We start from the raw sequence: 18,127 nt of genomic DNA, 5'->3' as shown, positions 1-18,127 counted from the left end.
TTATACTCAACGGCGTATCACCCTAAGACCGATGGTCAATCCGAAGTGGTGAATAGGCGTCTTTTTAAAAAAATAAATAAGTAAATAAATAAACTCCTATATGGTGGAGGAAATTACAAATAAACTCCTATAGAAAAGAGGAAATTACAACTGATGTCAAGAGGGCTCAAACTCGGTAGCTCATACAATAATGTCTAAGCTCCTTGCTGCTAGGACAAAGGCTCTGGACTGGTGAATAGGTGTCTTCAATGCTACTTGCGTTGCTCGGTGGGTGAAAAATTGAGTACTTGGGCTCATTGGTTAGGCTTGGCAGAGCAATGGTATAATACAACCTGACCATTCGAGTATAAAAATGACACCGTTCGAAGCATTGTATGGGTATTCTCTCTCGTTGCATGTTCCCAACTTACCGGAGGATTCCAAGGTTGAAGCGGCCGATATCACGCTCCTTGACCGTGAAGAAATGATCTAGCTGCTCAAGAGAAATTTACAAAAGGCAGCAGATCGTATGAGGAAGCAAGCCAATCTCCATATGATCGACAGAGAATATGCTATAGGTGATTGGTTATGACTTAAACTGCAGGACTATAGGCAATCGTTGATTCGCGGGAAGCACCACAAATTTGAGCCCAAATTCTTCAAGCTGTATCAGATCATGGGCAAGATTGGTGTGGTGGCTTATATGCTCAATCTACTTCGGTCTTCAACCATACACAACGTGTTTCACGTTTCCCTCTTGAAGTCTGCACCCCGGCCTGATTGCCATGTACCCGATTTACCTCCTGTTTCACACATTACAGATGATGTACCTCAAGCTATCTTGGAGAGAAAAATGGTGAAGCGACGTAATGAAGCCGCGACGCAATGGCTGATCCATTGGTCGGGTAGATCTCCAGTGGACGCATTATGGGAGTTTGCCGATGTGATCAAGGAAAGGATCCCTTGGTTCCTTGTGCTCAAGGAACCTTAAGTGGGGGTATTGTTGCATGCATGGCGTGGGAGCTGACGTATGTATGCAACGCAGGTGGTGAGGCATGCACCTAGACCTAGTCATGCTAGTAGGAATATGTTGATTAAAGCATGTGTGCTACTTCTAGAATTGGCGTGTGGGGGCATGTGGAGTGGAGGATAACATAACGGTGAGTTGGCGGATGGCTAGATAAAAGGGAGGTGGCCACAATCTGGAAGGGCGTCGATTTGCGTGAGTGTCATGTCCCAGGATCGCTAATCGGAGGCAAAGTTCGTTATTGTATCTCATTTTTCATTCCTTTTTTTAGTGTATTGCTTTCTCGTTTCTATTCCAATCAATAAAGATTATCAAAATCCCTATTGCTCTTGTTTTTGTGCGTTGCAATCATTGTTTGCTGATAGATTCAGGTTCTTAGCTCGTGGATCCGGCTGAGTACCTATCATGGACTTATTAAATATGGGGCCATTTCTTTACAGAGCCACTCCTCAATTCAATGCCAATAAATAGGTATATGTATCAACAAGTCATCAGCATCCAAATAATTAATGAATAAAGATAAATATATACTCTTTGTCGTGGTAAAATGCATATAGGATCGAATCCACGACTAAGACCAATCCTATACCATTAGATCTTAAACTGAGTGGATGAGATTAAAGTTTATGTAGTATTTTAATAAATAATAGATAAAATATCAATAAAAGGGTAAAATAGTTAATCTGTTATAACATAATAATTTTCACGGATTTTTTGTATCAACATAGTGACATGAGAATCTGAATATAAGTACCAGAAAATATCAACATAGTTTTACTGATATTGTAGATGTATTATATTGAGATTATTTGATGCATTTATTGATATGAAATCTGCTTATCGACATATATGAAAATTGAAATAAAAATTATAAAATTTCATCATCCGATCATTGTTGGAACATATGCAAATGAGATCTCGTTAGAATCTTCATGAAATTACCTTTAATTATATATATTTTTTACGAAAAAATAATTTATATCGAAAGAGTTACGTAAATTTAAATATTTAAGATGATTTTGATGAGAGAGAATGTGATTAATTTTAACAACCGTATATAAGAATTGATATTAATACTCTTTAAGTTTATTTAATAATTTCTTTTTAATTTAAAATATAATCCGCATGGCATTGTTTCACCCACTAGATCTCTTAATCTAATGGTTAAGATTTTTTCTTAATTTCTGATTGCTAATTAGTTCGCAATTGATCATAACCATATACTCATATTCCATTAAAATTGAAACGTTTTCCTTTTTGTGTTGTCTCATGAAAAATGAAATATTTTTTAAAATATAAACAACATTATTTCTACTTTTTTTTCTTCTCTCTTACTTTAGTGTCTCTTTACTCACAAAACACCACTAAATAAAATCTCGTGCATGCCACAAACAAATGTTTCATACTCCCTCCGTCCCATTAGAAATGAAATATTTGTTTTTTGACACAAAATTTTATGCAGTCTTGTTTTGTGAGTTAATGAGGAGAGAATAAAGTAAGAAAGATAAAAAAGTAGAGATGATGTTGTTGCCATTTTAGGAAAAAAATTATTTTTGAAGGGACAATCCTAAAAGAAAAACGTTTTATTTTTAATGGGGCAAATGAAGTGGAGTATTTATTAGAGCAGAGGGATTAATTAGTAGTAATAAATAATTAAGAATGCCTGACGTGAAAAGGCTACAGTCCTAATTTTATCTCACTCAGATTTTAGTATAAAACAATATATAAAACAATATATAAATCTTTCACTAATTTTTCCAATTAATTTTTTATAATATATTTTAAAATTGGTACCGATTCAAAACTCTCCTTCTATTAGTGGATGGAGGGAGTAAAAAGATGAGTTAGTTAGCTAGGAATTGATTGGCCGGATTCCATATTACAATAAGTTGACCAATTGGATGCTTCTATTTTATTAACCCAAGATTATGGCTCTAGATTCATTATCACATATTCCGTCCGTCTAATAGAAATAGGCACTTTGAGGACGGCACCAAATTTTAATGTATATTAGTAAAGTTAAAAAAAATAAGAAAAAGTAGATGAAATAATGTTAATAGATGATGAGACCAACATTATTGAATTGTAAAAATGTTTCCAACTATGCCACGAGGAGAGTATGAAAGGAGATGGTTCATATTAGAACATATATGTTTAGTTAAAATGAAAATTATATCAATTCGATGATACATATATTAATACTATCAACTAATATTACAAAATATATCAATTACTTACTCAATACTCCCCGTTCAATAGTAATAGATTTATTTTGCCATTTTGGTACGTTCCATAGAAATAGAGTCATTTCTCTTTTCAGTAAAAGTCAACACATTTTTTCACACCTATTTTACTCTCTCTTACTTTTTTCTCTCTTCATCTCTCTACCTTTTTCATTTTCCACTTTAATTCTCTCTTTACTTAACTCACCTAACACAACTTTTCTTAATATTCGTGCCAAAAAGAAACACCTCCATTACTACGGAACGGAAGAAGTAATAATTAGTTACTTGATTTATGAATATCAATAAAGGTTAGTGATAATAATTAATATATTTTGTAATATAAACAAATGTAAATGCATCAAAAAATTGATATAGCTCTCATATTAGTCAATATATCAGTTCTAAAGTGAAACAAGCCCATTCTATAATGCATTATTACATATATAGCTTTCCCGCGTAAAGGAGGAGGAAAAGAGACGTAGATATTGGAGGGTATAAATTAGTACTAGTAGAAAAGAATTGGTCCTGGTATTAGTTGCAGCCAATCAAATTAATTATTTATTGTCAAGATGAGGACTTGCTTGGATGCAACTTTCATCATAGATATTTTCTGCCTGCTAGCCATCGCCTTCAATAATTTTCGAATCATCAATTTTCACGGTTCGTTTCTTTTTCATTTATTTTTATTTGTTTAAAATTTTAAAAAAAATCTGATTTTAAAATCTTTTTTACTATAAAACTATAAGTGCCAAAGAAATAAAAATACACTAACACCACTAATTCCAATCATTATTTCGTCACTGTACAGTTATTGAGAAGCAATGAAAATCAATATGCTGGTAATGCTCATCTTCATATTGGCCTCCGTTGTCTCATCACATAGTAATAATTTCCCCATAGCTTTGCCAAACTGCGACGACAGTTGCGGCAACATAACCATCCCATTCCCTTTCGGCACCAAACAGGAATGCTACATCTCGAAACAAATCTGGGTGACTTGCAACCACACAGCTTACGATCCTCCGAAGCTCTTCTGGTGGGAAACAGATATCGAAATCACTAGAATATCCCTCGAAGGACAGATGACGCTGCTGCAGTACATAGCGTACGATTGCTACGATAGGACTGGCGTAAGTTATTCCAGCTTCACTTCTAGGATAAATCTTACTACTAAATACTTCACGGTGAATAATACCGGGAATAAGTTCACCATTGTGGGGTGCGACGCCTACGCCTACATCTCAGGGGATAGGATCAACCGCAACTTCAAGACCGGCTGCACCGCCATGTGCAGTTCGAAGGCTGAACTGACGGATGGGAAGTGCGCGGGCGTCGGGTGTTGCCAGTGTGCCAGATACCAATCCCCAGAGATGCGTGGCGCATCCGAGTTGAGGTCAGTAGTTTTTCCAATTACACAGAGGTTTCGGAGTTCAACAACTGCAGCTATGCTTTTGTTGCTGAGGAGTCTGCTTTCAAGTTTTCAAAGGATAATCTCACAAACTTGGCTGACGTTGAAAAGCTTCCTATGCTGGTTGATTGGGCCATCGGGAATACCACGTGCGAGGAGGCCAAGAGAAACTCCAGTGGCTATGCTTGCGCCATTGACAACTCTGAATGCTACAAACCTGTAAACGGCTATGGCTACCGCTGTCGTTGCAATAGTGGATTTGAAGGAAATCCTTATCTAACTCATGGATGTATAGGTATTACTTAGTATAACTTTACTTTTGAAAATACTCCTTGTCTTTTACTGACTACTAACGCTATTTGTATATCTTGCAGATATTAATGAATGCGAAAATAAGACTCTAAACAATTGCACCAAGAATGAGTACTGCAATAATACACAAGGGAGTTACACATGTTCTTGTCCCAAACATTTAGATGGTGATGGACGAGGTGAAGATGGCTGCAAGCTTGCCTCAAAGAAGCAGAATATGATGATTGCCTTTATCTTCATTGGTAACTAAACATTTTTGGATTCTTGAAACATATATATATACTCCTTTTTCTAACTTTAACAAACAAGCAAACAGGAGTTGCCTCTGGGATTATTACTCTGCTACTTGTTGTTATCCTACTCTACATGGAACTCAAGAGAAGATCACAGAGAAAGAAGAAGCAACGATTCTTCCTCCAAAACGGTGGACAAATGTTACAGGAGAAACTGGCGAGGAGAGAAGCCTCATCGGACATGGTCACCATTTTCAGCTCATCCGAGCTACAAAGGCTACCAACAACTTCCACAACAACATGATCATTGGCCGAGGTGGCTTTGGTACCGTGTACAAAGGTGTGCTAGCGGACAGAAGAACCGTTGCCATCAAAAGGTCCATAAGAGTTGATCCCGCACAAATCGAGCAGTTCATCAACGAGGTAGTTGTTCTATCTCAAATCAACCACAGGAATGTAGTAATACTTCTTGGTTGTTGCCTAGAAACAGATGTTTCGCTTTTGGTCTACGAGTTCATTAGCAACGGCATCCTTTCTTCACACCTTCACAATGAGGTTAAGGCGTGTGCTCTTGATTGGAGCACGCGTCTGAAGATTGCTGCAGAAACTGCAGGGGTGCTGTCATATCTGCACTCTTCAGCTTCTATTCCCATCATACATAGGGATGTCAAGTCGGACAATATCCTCTTAGATCACACTTTTACAGCTAAGGTGTCCGATTTTGGAGCATCAAAGTTGGTTCCGATTGATCTCGAGCAGCTGTCCACTGTAGTGTTAGGAACTTTGGGATACCTTGACCCTGAGTATATGCAGACGAACCAATTAACAGAGAAGAGTGATGTTTATAGTTTTGGAGTTGTTCTGTTGGAGCTAGACACAGGGCGGAGAGCATTGAATTTTGATAAGCCGATAGAGGAGAAGAGTCTAGCCAACTATTTCCTGTCTGTACTCAAACAGGATAAGTTGTTTGAAATTCTTGATGAAAAAATTGCGAATTCAGAAAATATGGATCAAATATCTTTGGTTTCTAAGCTAGCGAAAGATTGCTTGAGCGTGAGAGGCGAAGATAGGCCGAGCATGAAGGAGGTGGCAATGGAGCTTGAAGGGCTAATACTCGGAGGAAAGCACTCATAGGAACGAAATAATGCAGACAATGCAGAGGAGATGGAGTCTTTGCTATCAAATAATCCAGATGGAATGAGAGGTGTGAACTCAAGTGTGGGATATGACAGCATTAGCAGGGATCATATTGTTTTACCAATCAATGTAGGAAGATGATATTTTACTTTGAGAATTTATGTGTATATGTTCATGTTGAGTTTTGTGATTTAGTATTGTGTAACATATTGTGTTTTGTAATATCAATTGTCTGTTTTTGTTACTTCTCTCGTAATTGTTAGCATTGATGTGAAGTCACATATTCATGGTATTTTTATCATAATAGCATGTCTTGAATCTTCAAAGGTTTTTGCAAAATTTTTGGCACCAATACAATTTTGAAATGATAGTTAGATAAGTTCCATACAATTAGGGGTAATTAAGTTGTGAATACAAAATATTTCATAAGTGTTTTAAAATGGTATAAAAAGTTATAATATTGTCTTTTTATAGTTTATATTCTCTCTTTTTACAATATTGTCAAATATACATATAGTATATTTGTATCAACATAAATGCTTCCATGATGTGATATATGAATATTAAAATGTAATCAAATGATAACTATACCATCTGTGAAAATTGTACTAGTATTACTTTTGTTGTTATGATTTGATTAAAAATAATACAAACACCATTTATCATACCATTCAAGCCAATTAATAATAAGCTTTGGGCTACTATTACAAAATTTCAAGTCTTACAGAGATGAAGCTCAGGGTTTACGGATATTCAAAATTTATTAATGAAGAAGACGAAGTCTCATTTTGGGACCAAATAATTTAAAATTTGTTGACTCCAATAGACAATATTGAAGAATGTATCGTTGTCTTTTGTTTGTAAGGATTTTAATTTTTGTATCTTGCACAAGCTTGCATGCGAAATTGCATTTACTATCCTTAACGTCATTTGATCCAGCTATGTTTATTTTCTAAGTGTTTAAGTCTGATTTCATTTGAATAAGCTAGATCTGAGTTTGTTAGTTAGAATTCCAAGTTTCCACTATTTGATTTATGGTTTAATGCATGAATTCTGTGATTACGTGACCGTCACCACCTTGCATGTTAGTCAGCATGTCTAGATCTGGGTTTATCGGTAGTTAATCCATAATTTCTCGCTTTTAATCGTGAATCTTGGTTGTAGAATTTACTGATCTGTATTATTATCCATGGAATCTGTGTTCATCTTAATTTCGTGCACACTTGTTGGAGAACACAACATCAACATCTGAATTGGGGAACATTTTTACTTTTCAGCCCCTTTTGCTTTTGTCCTTTACCTTTTGTCAGATTTTCTGCAGATCTGGCAGCGTGTCAGTCAGTTCGTTAGGATATTCACTCCAACTTTTATTTAACTATTATTAGTAAACTTCTACTTTTCACATGCACTCTAGTAGAACATCTTTTCTCTCTCATGCATATCACCTCGCCCAGATATTTGATAGTCTTACTAGTCAGTAGAGTCCAAGTCCATCCTTAGTTTTCGTCTAGGTAAACCTCAACCCGAGCGTGGTAGCTAACCAAAACCCTTCCAAAGTGTCACTACACTCCCGAAATGCATCCATCGTTCCTCGTGGGATTCAACCCTTGCTCTCACTATACTAGCCTAGAAGTGGGTTGAGGAATTTCTTGATACTAGGTTTTAGGTCGTCGTCAGCGACACGACCAGGTTAGGACTCACCTCCTGATCAATTGAATACACGATCCTACACAAACATTCGGTCTATCATTCATATATTAAATTTTTTGTTTTTAAAATAAAAGAAATTGGTATTTTAGTATATTCATAAACGTTCCTATTTTAGAATATTTAGCAACGTTCCTCGCTCGTTAGGGATCAGGGCGTTACAATCAACTTCACAAGTATATTGTACTATTCGTCATTATATGCCCCCTATGTTCGACAAAAACCGACATGGTTTATTAATTTGGATTGTACGCCATATAAAGACATATTTACTTATAATTTTCGATTTTAATACGTGAACCTCATACTCTACTAACACATTCTACATTATTCTCTCTCTTACATTTTTCTCTCTTCGCTTCAACTATTTATTACTCTCCCCCGTTCCATCGAAAATGGCCCGCTTTTTCTTTAGTTTGTCCCATCTAAGATGACATATTACTAAAAATGGACACCTTTATCTCTACATTATATCATCTCTTTTACTTTACTCTCTCCTTTTAACACAAAAAATGAAATTGCATAAAGTCGTGTGCTGATCAAGGTAGGGGTCATCTTTCCTGGGACGGAGGGAAGTATAAAAAATTGGACCTACATTCCATTAACTTCATTTCATTTATAAAGTTAAACAATATCTTAAAATTGATGTCGAGTTAAAATTTGTCTTCAAATGGTGGATGGAGGGAGTATTTCTAGGAGTTTTGAATTAATTAAGTTAAGAAACAACTCTTTCCATCCCCAATTAGGTTTGCACTTTTGTCATTTTTGTTCGTTCCACAATAAGAATTTACTTCACTTTTGCTATAAATGGGAAGTTGTGTTCAATCATATTTTATTACAAAAACTATCATGTAAAAGTGAGACTCATATTGCACTCACTTTTTCAATTATTTTTCCTTTATATTTTTTAAAACTCGTATTATAATCAAATGTGGACTCCGTAAGGAGTACTATATATACTCATTGGCTGAGCAACCAAATAAACCTGCATCATTTTATTTTATCTAATAGATAAACAATATGTTTCTAGCTCAAAGAAGAAGAAAACACTAAACCAAATAAACCTGCATCATTTTATTTTATCTAATAGATAAACAATATGTTTCTAGCTCAAAGAAGAAGAAAACACTCAACTTATAAAGAAGATCATATAGTACATTGCTTCATAATACCGAGCTTATAGAAGCCATATTCCAGTATCTGATTAATAAATTACACATGTGTAACGCTTGAACATAATTGCATATATCATTACCAATGGTGAGAGAATTCCTTTTCTAACACCTCTCTCCAAAACCCTACTACCTATTGCGTAATAGCTTGAGGGCCTTAACCAAAATCCCTTTGAACCTATGCAAATCAACACTGACATTCTGTTGATTCAAATAAATTGACCACACTTGATCCCAATTCCTATACAATTCCGGATTCCTCAAAACCGGATGATCTCTCGAATATTTTCTACTAAGAGAGCTCTCATCCTCTCTTATCTTATACTCCAAATACCTCAAATCCATCCCCTTTGCAGGATTCCCGAAATCAAGCCTCGCAAATCCATCAACTCCTCCAAATGGAACAACTTGAATCACCACCGCATTATCCGGCAAGAACACCATGTTCGTCAGCCCGGCCCCATGCACTCCCACCAGCACGTCACACGAGTTCACCGCCTCCGCAAACCTCGATAAATCCGCCGCCACCCCCTCCACAACCTCAAACCCTAATTTTCCAGCCATTCTCGAGACTTGGTGCGCGTTTGTCAAAACCCTCGTCCGCTTCCTATCTATGATCATGAGACGAGGCAGAGGCGAGTAGACGTCTCTGACTATCGTTCTCTCTCTCTTGAGGGAGTAGGCCTCTCTCAGAAGTACCCTGAAGGTGTGCATTGACGGATTAGGGTCAGGGTTTAGGGTTACGAGCTCTTTGTGAAATTTGAGGCCAATTTGCAATTGGTTATAGCAATGGACATGTGATGTCTCTTTGTCAATGTCTAATATGTTGTGTTTGGTCAATTTGTTTAGAATTTTGTCAAATTTATTTATCCACCATTGGTTGTAATCGGTTGCGAGGAACTGAACATTCTCTTGGATTTGGGAAGAAGTGAGATGCAATGGAAACAAGACGTCTGCGAAATCGTGGAAATAGTTTCCGGTGAATCCTCCCATTGAGAAGAGGATTGATGGATGGGTGTGGTGGTGAGTGCATTTTGGGAGACTAGTGTCGTTTTCATTGAGAGTGATGGCTCTCCATTTCTTGACTTGCGACGTTCCCTTTCGAGGGTAAGGCTCGACGACAAGCCATGATTTGGTGGTGTTTGCAAAGGTCGTTGCGACGACTACTGTGGAGGATTTGGCGTCGATCCTTATGTCACCTTCTATTTTGCAATAATTTGAGTTTGTGCATTTTATTGCATGCTTTCTCTCAATCTTCATACCTGAAAACAATGGTTAGGGATCATATATTAATAGTACTATAATGATTATGTGCAAGTGAAAATATTAGTTCGGATTACCATGGTCGGAATATGTTGATGTGGTGGTGCTTGTGTGGTTAGTTTGAGCAGCATCACTCGGCAACTGCAGATATTCGGCTGGATTGACAACTGCTATGATAAGTCCATAACATAGGATGTTAATTCATATAGATTCATATGGGTGTGATCAATTGCTAACTTTCTTAAGTTGCTAATTTGCTAACTCCTCAACACAGTGTATTAAAAATGTCAACACGGTGACATCAAAATGTCCATACATAATTTTGTTGAACTTTAATATAATGTGTTGATATTATGTGTTGACATTTTAATATCACCATATTGACATTTTTAATACACTGTATTGATGAGTTAACAGAGTTAGCAACTTAAATAGTTAGTAATATAACGCACCCTAGATTCATAACTATATACTCCCTCCGGTCCTAAAAAAAATAACAAACTTGTAAATTGTAAGGCCAAAAATGGTTTAAAACTTTTCATATTTAGACTTGATCTAAGTTTACAAAACGGTCAAAAATGAATTTTAAGGAAGGAGTATATATGTAGCAAAATTTTGATTCTTTAATCAAATAAAAAATCTAGATTAATAACTTTACTCTGTAGAGATGGAATCTAAAAGTTTAAACGAAAAGCACATCAATGACAACTTACTAATAGTATTTGAAGAATTAATATAAACAATATGCAAAATTTTATGACGGCCATTAATTATTCAACCATTTCAATTGATTGTGTCCCGTTAAGATCTGTGCAATTAGTAAGCTACGATCGCTTTCCACTGGTATTTTCCATCAGCACTCATGATCTTTTACTAAGATTGTTTAATTGGTTAATTAAAAACCGAAATTTGACAATATACTTATCAAGGACCCAAAATTAGACATCACAGTTATTTGTGTTGAAAATTTTAAGAAATGTCTAAAATTGAAGGAGCAAAGGAAAGCGCTCTTAACTACGAACGCAATTGCCCACTACACTCTTTAGTATTTTGCTTTTTTGAGTGCTTTTGTTTGGATCCATCAATTTTAGTTACGACTCCAAGTTTAAAGACGTTCTCTTATATTATAGTTACTCCCTCTATCCGCGAATAGGAGTCTCAGTTGAGTTGGGTGCGAGTTTTAAGAAAAGTTTGAGTGTAATAATTTAAGTGTGTGATAGTGGAATGTGGGACCCATTTATATTATTATTTGCAATCAAAGTGGATTAAAATTAATTACAGCTTCTAAATTAAGGGAAAAGTGGGGTCATTTTTTATACTCCCAAGATAAAATGTCTAACCGGGACTCCTAATGGCGGACGGATGAAAATGGCCAACCGGGACTCCTATTCGCGGACGGAGGGAGTATATTATAGTTAGTGTATTTAGAAACACAAATTAACGTTTTTAATTAACTAAAAAAACATTGTCCATGTACAATTTTTTTAGTGATAGTTTGTGTATTTATATACAATAAGCCAAATATTCAGATCAAACACAATATGCTAAATTAGTTAATTTAAGTGCTTAAATAATATATTAATACCAATAGGTTTGATGTTTGCTCTGCTGCCATCATCAACCAGAAGCATGCTTCCCATGTTATTGATGGATAACTGCGTTTTTACAGCATAACCAACTGCAAATTAATAGCAAGAATATTAAAGTGAGATTCTCATATAATATACGTATATTAAAATAATTAAGTAGATAATGAGATAATTTACTCGGTGAAATGAGATGCAAAGGAGGCTTGAAGCTCAAGGAAATGGCCAATGCAATAATGAAGCACAAAAAGATTGCTCCAAACCTATTGCGCTCGTTTCGAGTAAAGCTTTTGGAAAAGATGGGATCATACATATTTACTTGGAAACAGAGTAGCTAACTAGTTTGTTTATTTAGGTGATTTAATATGATGGAAAAGTGATGGAGAAGAAGGCCATAAACACAAGTTATAATCATTACTAACACTTTTTTAGCGGAATCAGCGCAACCATCGGCTGATTTGTTTGCTGAATTCAACAAGGATTTCAATGATGATTTCGGTTGAGTTACCTTTTTTATGATGGATAATATTTAGGTGGCCGTGGTTGTTATTAATTTGTACTACTATGCTTTAATTGAAAGGATAATTTCACTTATGCAGTACTTTAGTTTAAAATGATCATTACAATGAGGGTGGACTTTAAAAGATCGCGTCTTTAGCTACGGAATAATGACGAAAATAAAAACTTAATTATAATAATTAATACTCCATCTGTCCCCGATTATGAGTCACACTTTTCCATTTCGGTCCGTCCCCCATTAAGAGTCACACTTCCTACTTACTATATTTGGACATAAAAAATGACATTACCTAACTCCATTTATTACACAAAATGGCATTACCTAACTCATTTATTACACAAAATGCCATTACCTACCAAATTTATTACACACAAAAAGTCAAAAAGGTCCCACATTCCACTACCGAACTCCATTTATTACACATTCAAACACTTCCTTAAAACCTATGCCCGGTCAAAATGTGACCCTTAATCGGGGATGGAGAGGGTACTATTTAATCCTATAAAAATTGACAATTTGGGATGGCACAAGGTTTAATGCATAATTTTAATTTTGTTTTTGATAAATCGAATAGAACCAAATCCAACGTTTACATCATACACTCGGACATACCCGAGGACATACAATAGCGAAGCCACAAGTCGGCTAGAATAAAGCAACATGGTAAAGACCAAGAGACAAACATCACGGGCCAAGCCCCAATCATGGACGAACATGGATCAAGTCACCCATCTAAACCCAAAGTGGGCGGGCCTCGTTAAAATGCATAATTTTAGTAAAATGGGAAGAAGATGTCACATTTCTTATTTTGGAAACAATTCTCTCTCACATTCAGTGACAGAACCAGAAATTTTAAAAAGCCCGGGCTAAAATTTAACAAACAACGTTCTTGTTATATGCGGAAGAGGCTAGTCTTTATCCCGACGTATCCAAGATTATATTCGAAGTAGATATTAGTTCATTTTTATATGAACATAAATACATATGAATTATAAGGATAGGGTGCATTTAACACCCATCCAAGGCGTGATTTAACACCCTTAATTCCACCCGGCCGGGTATAGTGACACGGGTCAGATTTTGTGGGTCTATTCATTCATTGGAAATTGGACCCTAGTATAAATACCTTTTGATGTCATCTTTTTCCTTAGATTTTGGCTGAATTAAAGTTTCTACCCTAGAGAGTTTCCTCTTTGAGGATTGTATCCAATTCCTTCCTTGAAGGTTGCTTGTCTCCATCATTGATTGATTGAAGTAGAGGTATGCATTAATGGGGTGTATCCATATCCATTGAGTAGTGGAGCCAATGGGTGATAGAGCTATTGAAAGTTGCCTAGGGTTGTTTCCATTCTTTTGGTCATGGTCCTATGGTCATAACTCTTTTATCTCATCATTATACACATGCTTTCCATTCCTAATCTTCCATCCATTCTTGTTTAGTTTCAATTTTTGTGGTTGGATCTCTTTTTATTATCTTTTGCTTTGTGTTGAGAAATTGAAAATAGCATCACAAAAATAGTTAGATCAAGCATCATCAATGGGTAATTTCTTGGGAGATGGATCATAAAATACATGGATCCTTATCATTTGGTATCTAGAGCCTACTACCCACTAGGTGTTTGATCTATTGTTGCTTTGGGTTGATTATTTTTCCTTTTGTTCTTTGTTTTGCTCGGTTTTGTTGGGATGATCGGATTGATCAATTGTGCTTAGATGAAGCTGCAATTTGGTGTGTAGATTAACATCATTGCCCTGTTTGGTGCTTAGATTAACATCATTGCCCTGCAAAATTTCATCGAAAAATTCCTTCGTTTGCCTAGTTAACTGTGGAGATTAACATCATTGCCCTGTTTTCGCATAGATGAGGAAAACCATACAAAACCTATCCAATTATCAAATCTGACTATATATGGATATTTTTCCCTTGATCTAGACTTGTTTGTGAATCTATCCACCGAAATTCATCCAAATTGGGCATGGGGAACAATACCAAAAAAATTCATAAAGATCAGCCAAATTTCAGCAAAACATTTTCATCCCATGTCTTGTGTTCTTTAGTATGTGTGTTTGCTCTAGGCCTAGTTTCCTTGCTTTCATATTTTTAATCATTATTACTTTGGTATTTACAACTTGGTGTCCATATGTTCTTGAGGTGTATACCTTGATTGAGTTGTCCGGGCGCCAACGAGTGGGAATTGGATCGAGAGTGTGTGATACTAGCCCCACTATATTCTTAACCTACCGAGTGACGTTGGTGAGTGACTTGGGGGGGTGTTGGGATACTACATTGGGGTGAGTTAGATTCTTAAATTTCTCTTTCTTATTTTTACTAATCTCTAAGATTAGTCCCTAGTCTTTGTTTTTGTGTTTGTAGGAAACTTTGATGCCTCCTATTGCTCGATCGAACAAGATGGGGCACATCAACGAAGAGGAGGAAGGGAAGGGAGCGGGCTCAAGTAGTCCCAAACCCGAAGGTTATCTAGTGAGCATGATATCTCGAATGATGAAGGAATTCGAACAAAAGGTGATGACCCAAATGGATGTTCGAGCAAGAGAGTCCGATGCTCGGGCAAGAGAATCCGTTGCTCAGGCAAGAGAAGCCGAAGCTCGTATGCTAGCCGCCAAAAACACTCTATTTGAAGAGTTCAACACTTGGAAGGAAGAGCGGGGGACGAGATCACCCACTCCTATGGGCAATGTCGTTCCCAATGAGGTTTCGGAGGAAAATGTTGAAAAGAAGGAGTATGAGGGGTGGCAAGGAGGGAGTGTTCAGGATAGAGTTAACAATTTGGAGAATGGGAGGTTTGGGGGGGAGGAGGGGATGGAGCCAATAGGCGGTTTGGAGGAGGAAATGGAGGGTATGGTCGTTTTGGGGTAGGAAACCAACATGGAGGGATGGAGCCTTATGGGGATAAATTTAGGAGGAATAGGTACTATGAGGAGGAGCCCCGACTGAGGTTTGATGAACCGTCCAAGACCTTGAAACACAACCTACCTGAATTCCATGGCAAGTTTGACCCCGAGGCCTACTTGGAGTGGGAATCTCAAGTGGAGAAAATCTTCTCCCTCCACAACTATTCCGAGGGTGACAAGGTCAAGATTGCATTGGCCGAATTTAGGGGTAATGCTAATACTTGGTGGAATGTGAAGGAACTGGCAGCGGAAGCGGGTTTCGATTTTCACATAATTTAATAATTAATTGAAAAAATAAATCACATAATAATCAGATCTATTTAGCAGATTATTTACCCAAAATCTATTCGCGTAATTCTCATATGTATCATACTCATAACTTGAATTAATCATGCTTTAAGTATATTGAAGCCTAAAACATGCTTTTCTACGGAGCAGAAATAATACCTAATTAATTCTCCAAATAATTGATGATGGCTAGCTACCTCTCCACGTGACGCTTTGAATACTAGACCACAGATCTTCTCTCTGTTCCAGAACTGTACTCCAATATCAGTGTGGGCTGATCTCACCGGAATACTAGGACTTAAATAAAGAAGGCAGAAGAAATCCTTTTCCAATTAGAGGAAAATTTCGAACTCCTCTTCCTAGAGGGGGACGAAAATTTTGGCTATAATAATTATGATTTCTGTCTCCTTTATTCTCCTATTTATATTAAGTTCCTTTTGGGCCCAGACAGGGATCTATGGAAGGTTTTGGATATGGGCTCATCCAATTTACTTTTTACTAATTAAATTGAACCCACAATTTAATATAAGCTTTAATTGGAATATTACGAGGAGCCACTACAAAAGTAATATTAAACTCTCCCCATCCAAATCCGAAATTATAAGTAATCCGAGTTCCCGTTTTAACTTTCATTTCCCGCGCTTAAGATAAAAATGTCCTTTAATTAATTAATGTCTGTTATGGACTTAATTAATTAATATCTTATTAATTCCAAGAGTGGACTTAGCATGAAACACTTATTTATTATTCATAGAGTGATCAAACTCCAACTAGCTAGGTTCCGAATATTAAAACCTTGTTTCGCGCTCCTCTTGAGGACATTATCAAACGAGAATCACCACGCGCATGATTCAATATAATAGCAATCCTACCACCGCTACCCAATATATCAGGATTATTGGGTTACGAAAAACCTGCACCATTTGATAAGTCAAAGTAATGCATAATAAATACTGTATGCTCAATGCTAACCTACATTGATTAAGAAACAAATATTTATCAAGACCTCGCCTTTCAGTAGATAGCACAAAGACAAGTCTTGCTGTTAGATCCGTTCAGTGCTTTACCACACCAATGTCATCTTACTTCAGTAAGGCTTAGAAATATGCGGAATGACCGTGAAATTCTTCTTTTTCTTTGTTTAGGACTGACCGTGTTACCTTAAACTGGACGCCGCCCACAACCGGTCTACTAAATCAAAGACTTAGACTTTGTTAAGTTAACTTATACATTTAAACATGCATTAACATCCATTAAATGTAAAACATAACAACATTATGACAAAAATAATCTGTTTTATTCATTGGAAAATAAAATAAGAGTTTTACAGTATTCAATAACTCGAAACGTGATTTCTAGTATACAAACTCTAACAATCTCCGACTTATACTCAAAACACTTTCGAGTATACAAAATGTGCTAACGTCGCTCTGATACCAATTGATGGAACTGGCACCGGAAGCGGGGTTTCATGGATTAACATAATTTAACAATTATTAATCACATCAATAAATCACATAATAATCTGATCTATTTAGCAGATTATTTAGACAAAATCTATTCGCGTAATTCTTACATGTATCATGCTCATAACTTGAATTGATCATGCTTTAAGAATATTGAAGCCTAAAACATGCTTTTCTACGGAGCAGAAAAATACCTTAGTAATTCTCCAAAGAATTGAAGATGGCTAGCTTCTTCTCCACGTGACGCTTTGAATACTAGACCACAAATCTTCTCTCTGGTTCCCGAACTGTACTCCGATATCAGTGTGGGCTGATCTCACCAGAATACTAGGACTTAAATAAAGAAGACAAAAGAAATCCTTTTGGGAATAGGAGTAGAATTCGAATTCCTCTTCAGCTAGAGGGAGTCGAAATTTTCGAAAATTTTAAGTATAAAATTGTCATCATTCTGTCACCTTTATTCTCCTATTTATATTAAGTTCCTTTTGGGCCCAGACAGGGATCTATGGAAGGTTTTAGATATGGGCTCATCCAATTTACTTTTTACTAATTAAATTGAACCCACAATTTAATATAAGTTATAATTGGAATATTACGAGCAGCCACTACAGAAGTAATATTAAACTCTCCCCATCCAAATCCGAAATTACAAGTAATCCAGGTTTATGTTTAACTTTCATTTCCCGCACTTAAGATAAAAATGTCCATTAATTAATTAATGTCTGCTATGGACTTATTTAATTAACTTCACATTAATTCCAAGAGTGGATTTAGCATGAAATGCTTATTTATTATTCATAGACTAATCAAACTCCAACTAGCTAGGTTACGAATAATAAAACCTTGTTTCGCGCTCCTCTTGAGGACATTATCAAACGAGACTCAGCTCGC

The 18,127-nt window shown here is 36.3% G+C and overlaps 2 protein-coding genes and 1 pseudogene across 3 annotated transcripts; 2 read left to right on the top strand and 1 right to left on the bottom strand.

Annotated features, from left to right (window-relative positions):
- Positions 1–352: 352 nt before the first annotated feature.
- On the top strand, positions 353–970 carry LOC125194925 (uncharacterized). Its single transcript, XM_048093139.1, has 2 exons — positions 353–424; positions 584–970. The coding sequence occupies exons 1-2, from the start codon at positions 353–355 to the stop codon at positions 968–970; spliced, it is 459 nt and encodes a 152-aa protein (XP_047949096.1).
- Positions 971–4,002: 3,032 nt separating this feature from the next.
- On the top strand, positions 4,003–6,565 carry LOC125194924 (wall-associated receptor kinase 5-like; annotated as a pseudogene). The gene is made up of 3 exons (XR_016128697.1): positions 4,003–4,934; positions 5,014–5,193; positions 5,268–6,565. The product of XR_016128697.1 is annotated as a wall-associated receptor kinase 5-like (transcript).
- A 2,565-nt stretch (positions 6,566–9,130) lies between these two features.
- Positions 9,131–12,362, bottom strand: LOC125197321 (alpha-1,3-arabinosyltransferase XAT3-like). Its single transcript, XM_089056134.1, has 4 exons — positions 12,230–12,362; positions 12,049–12,141; positions 10,541–10,630; positions 9,131–10,462 (listed from the first exon to the last, which is right to left on the bottom strand). The coding sequence occupies exons 1-4, from the start codon at positions 12,360–12,362 to the stop codon at positions 9,330–9,332; spliced, it is 1,449 nt and encodes a 482-aa protein (XP_088912260.1). The 3' UTR covers positions 9,131–9,329.
- Between the last annotated feature and the right edge of the window lie 5,765 nt (positions 12,363–18,127).

This window comes from Salvia hispanica, chromosome 4 (genome assembly GCF_029641045.1).
Source record: "Salvia hispanica isolate PSC_SH4W2 chromosome 4, Shi_PSC_v1, whole genome shotgun sequence".
In the NCBI taxonomy this organism is placed as follows: Eukaryota; Viridiplantae; Streptophyta; class Magnoliopsida; order Lamiales; family Lamiaceae; genus Salvia; species Salvia hispanica.
Note: the sequence above shows the minus strand (reverse complement) of the source record. Positions and strands in the feature narration are given on the sequence as shown.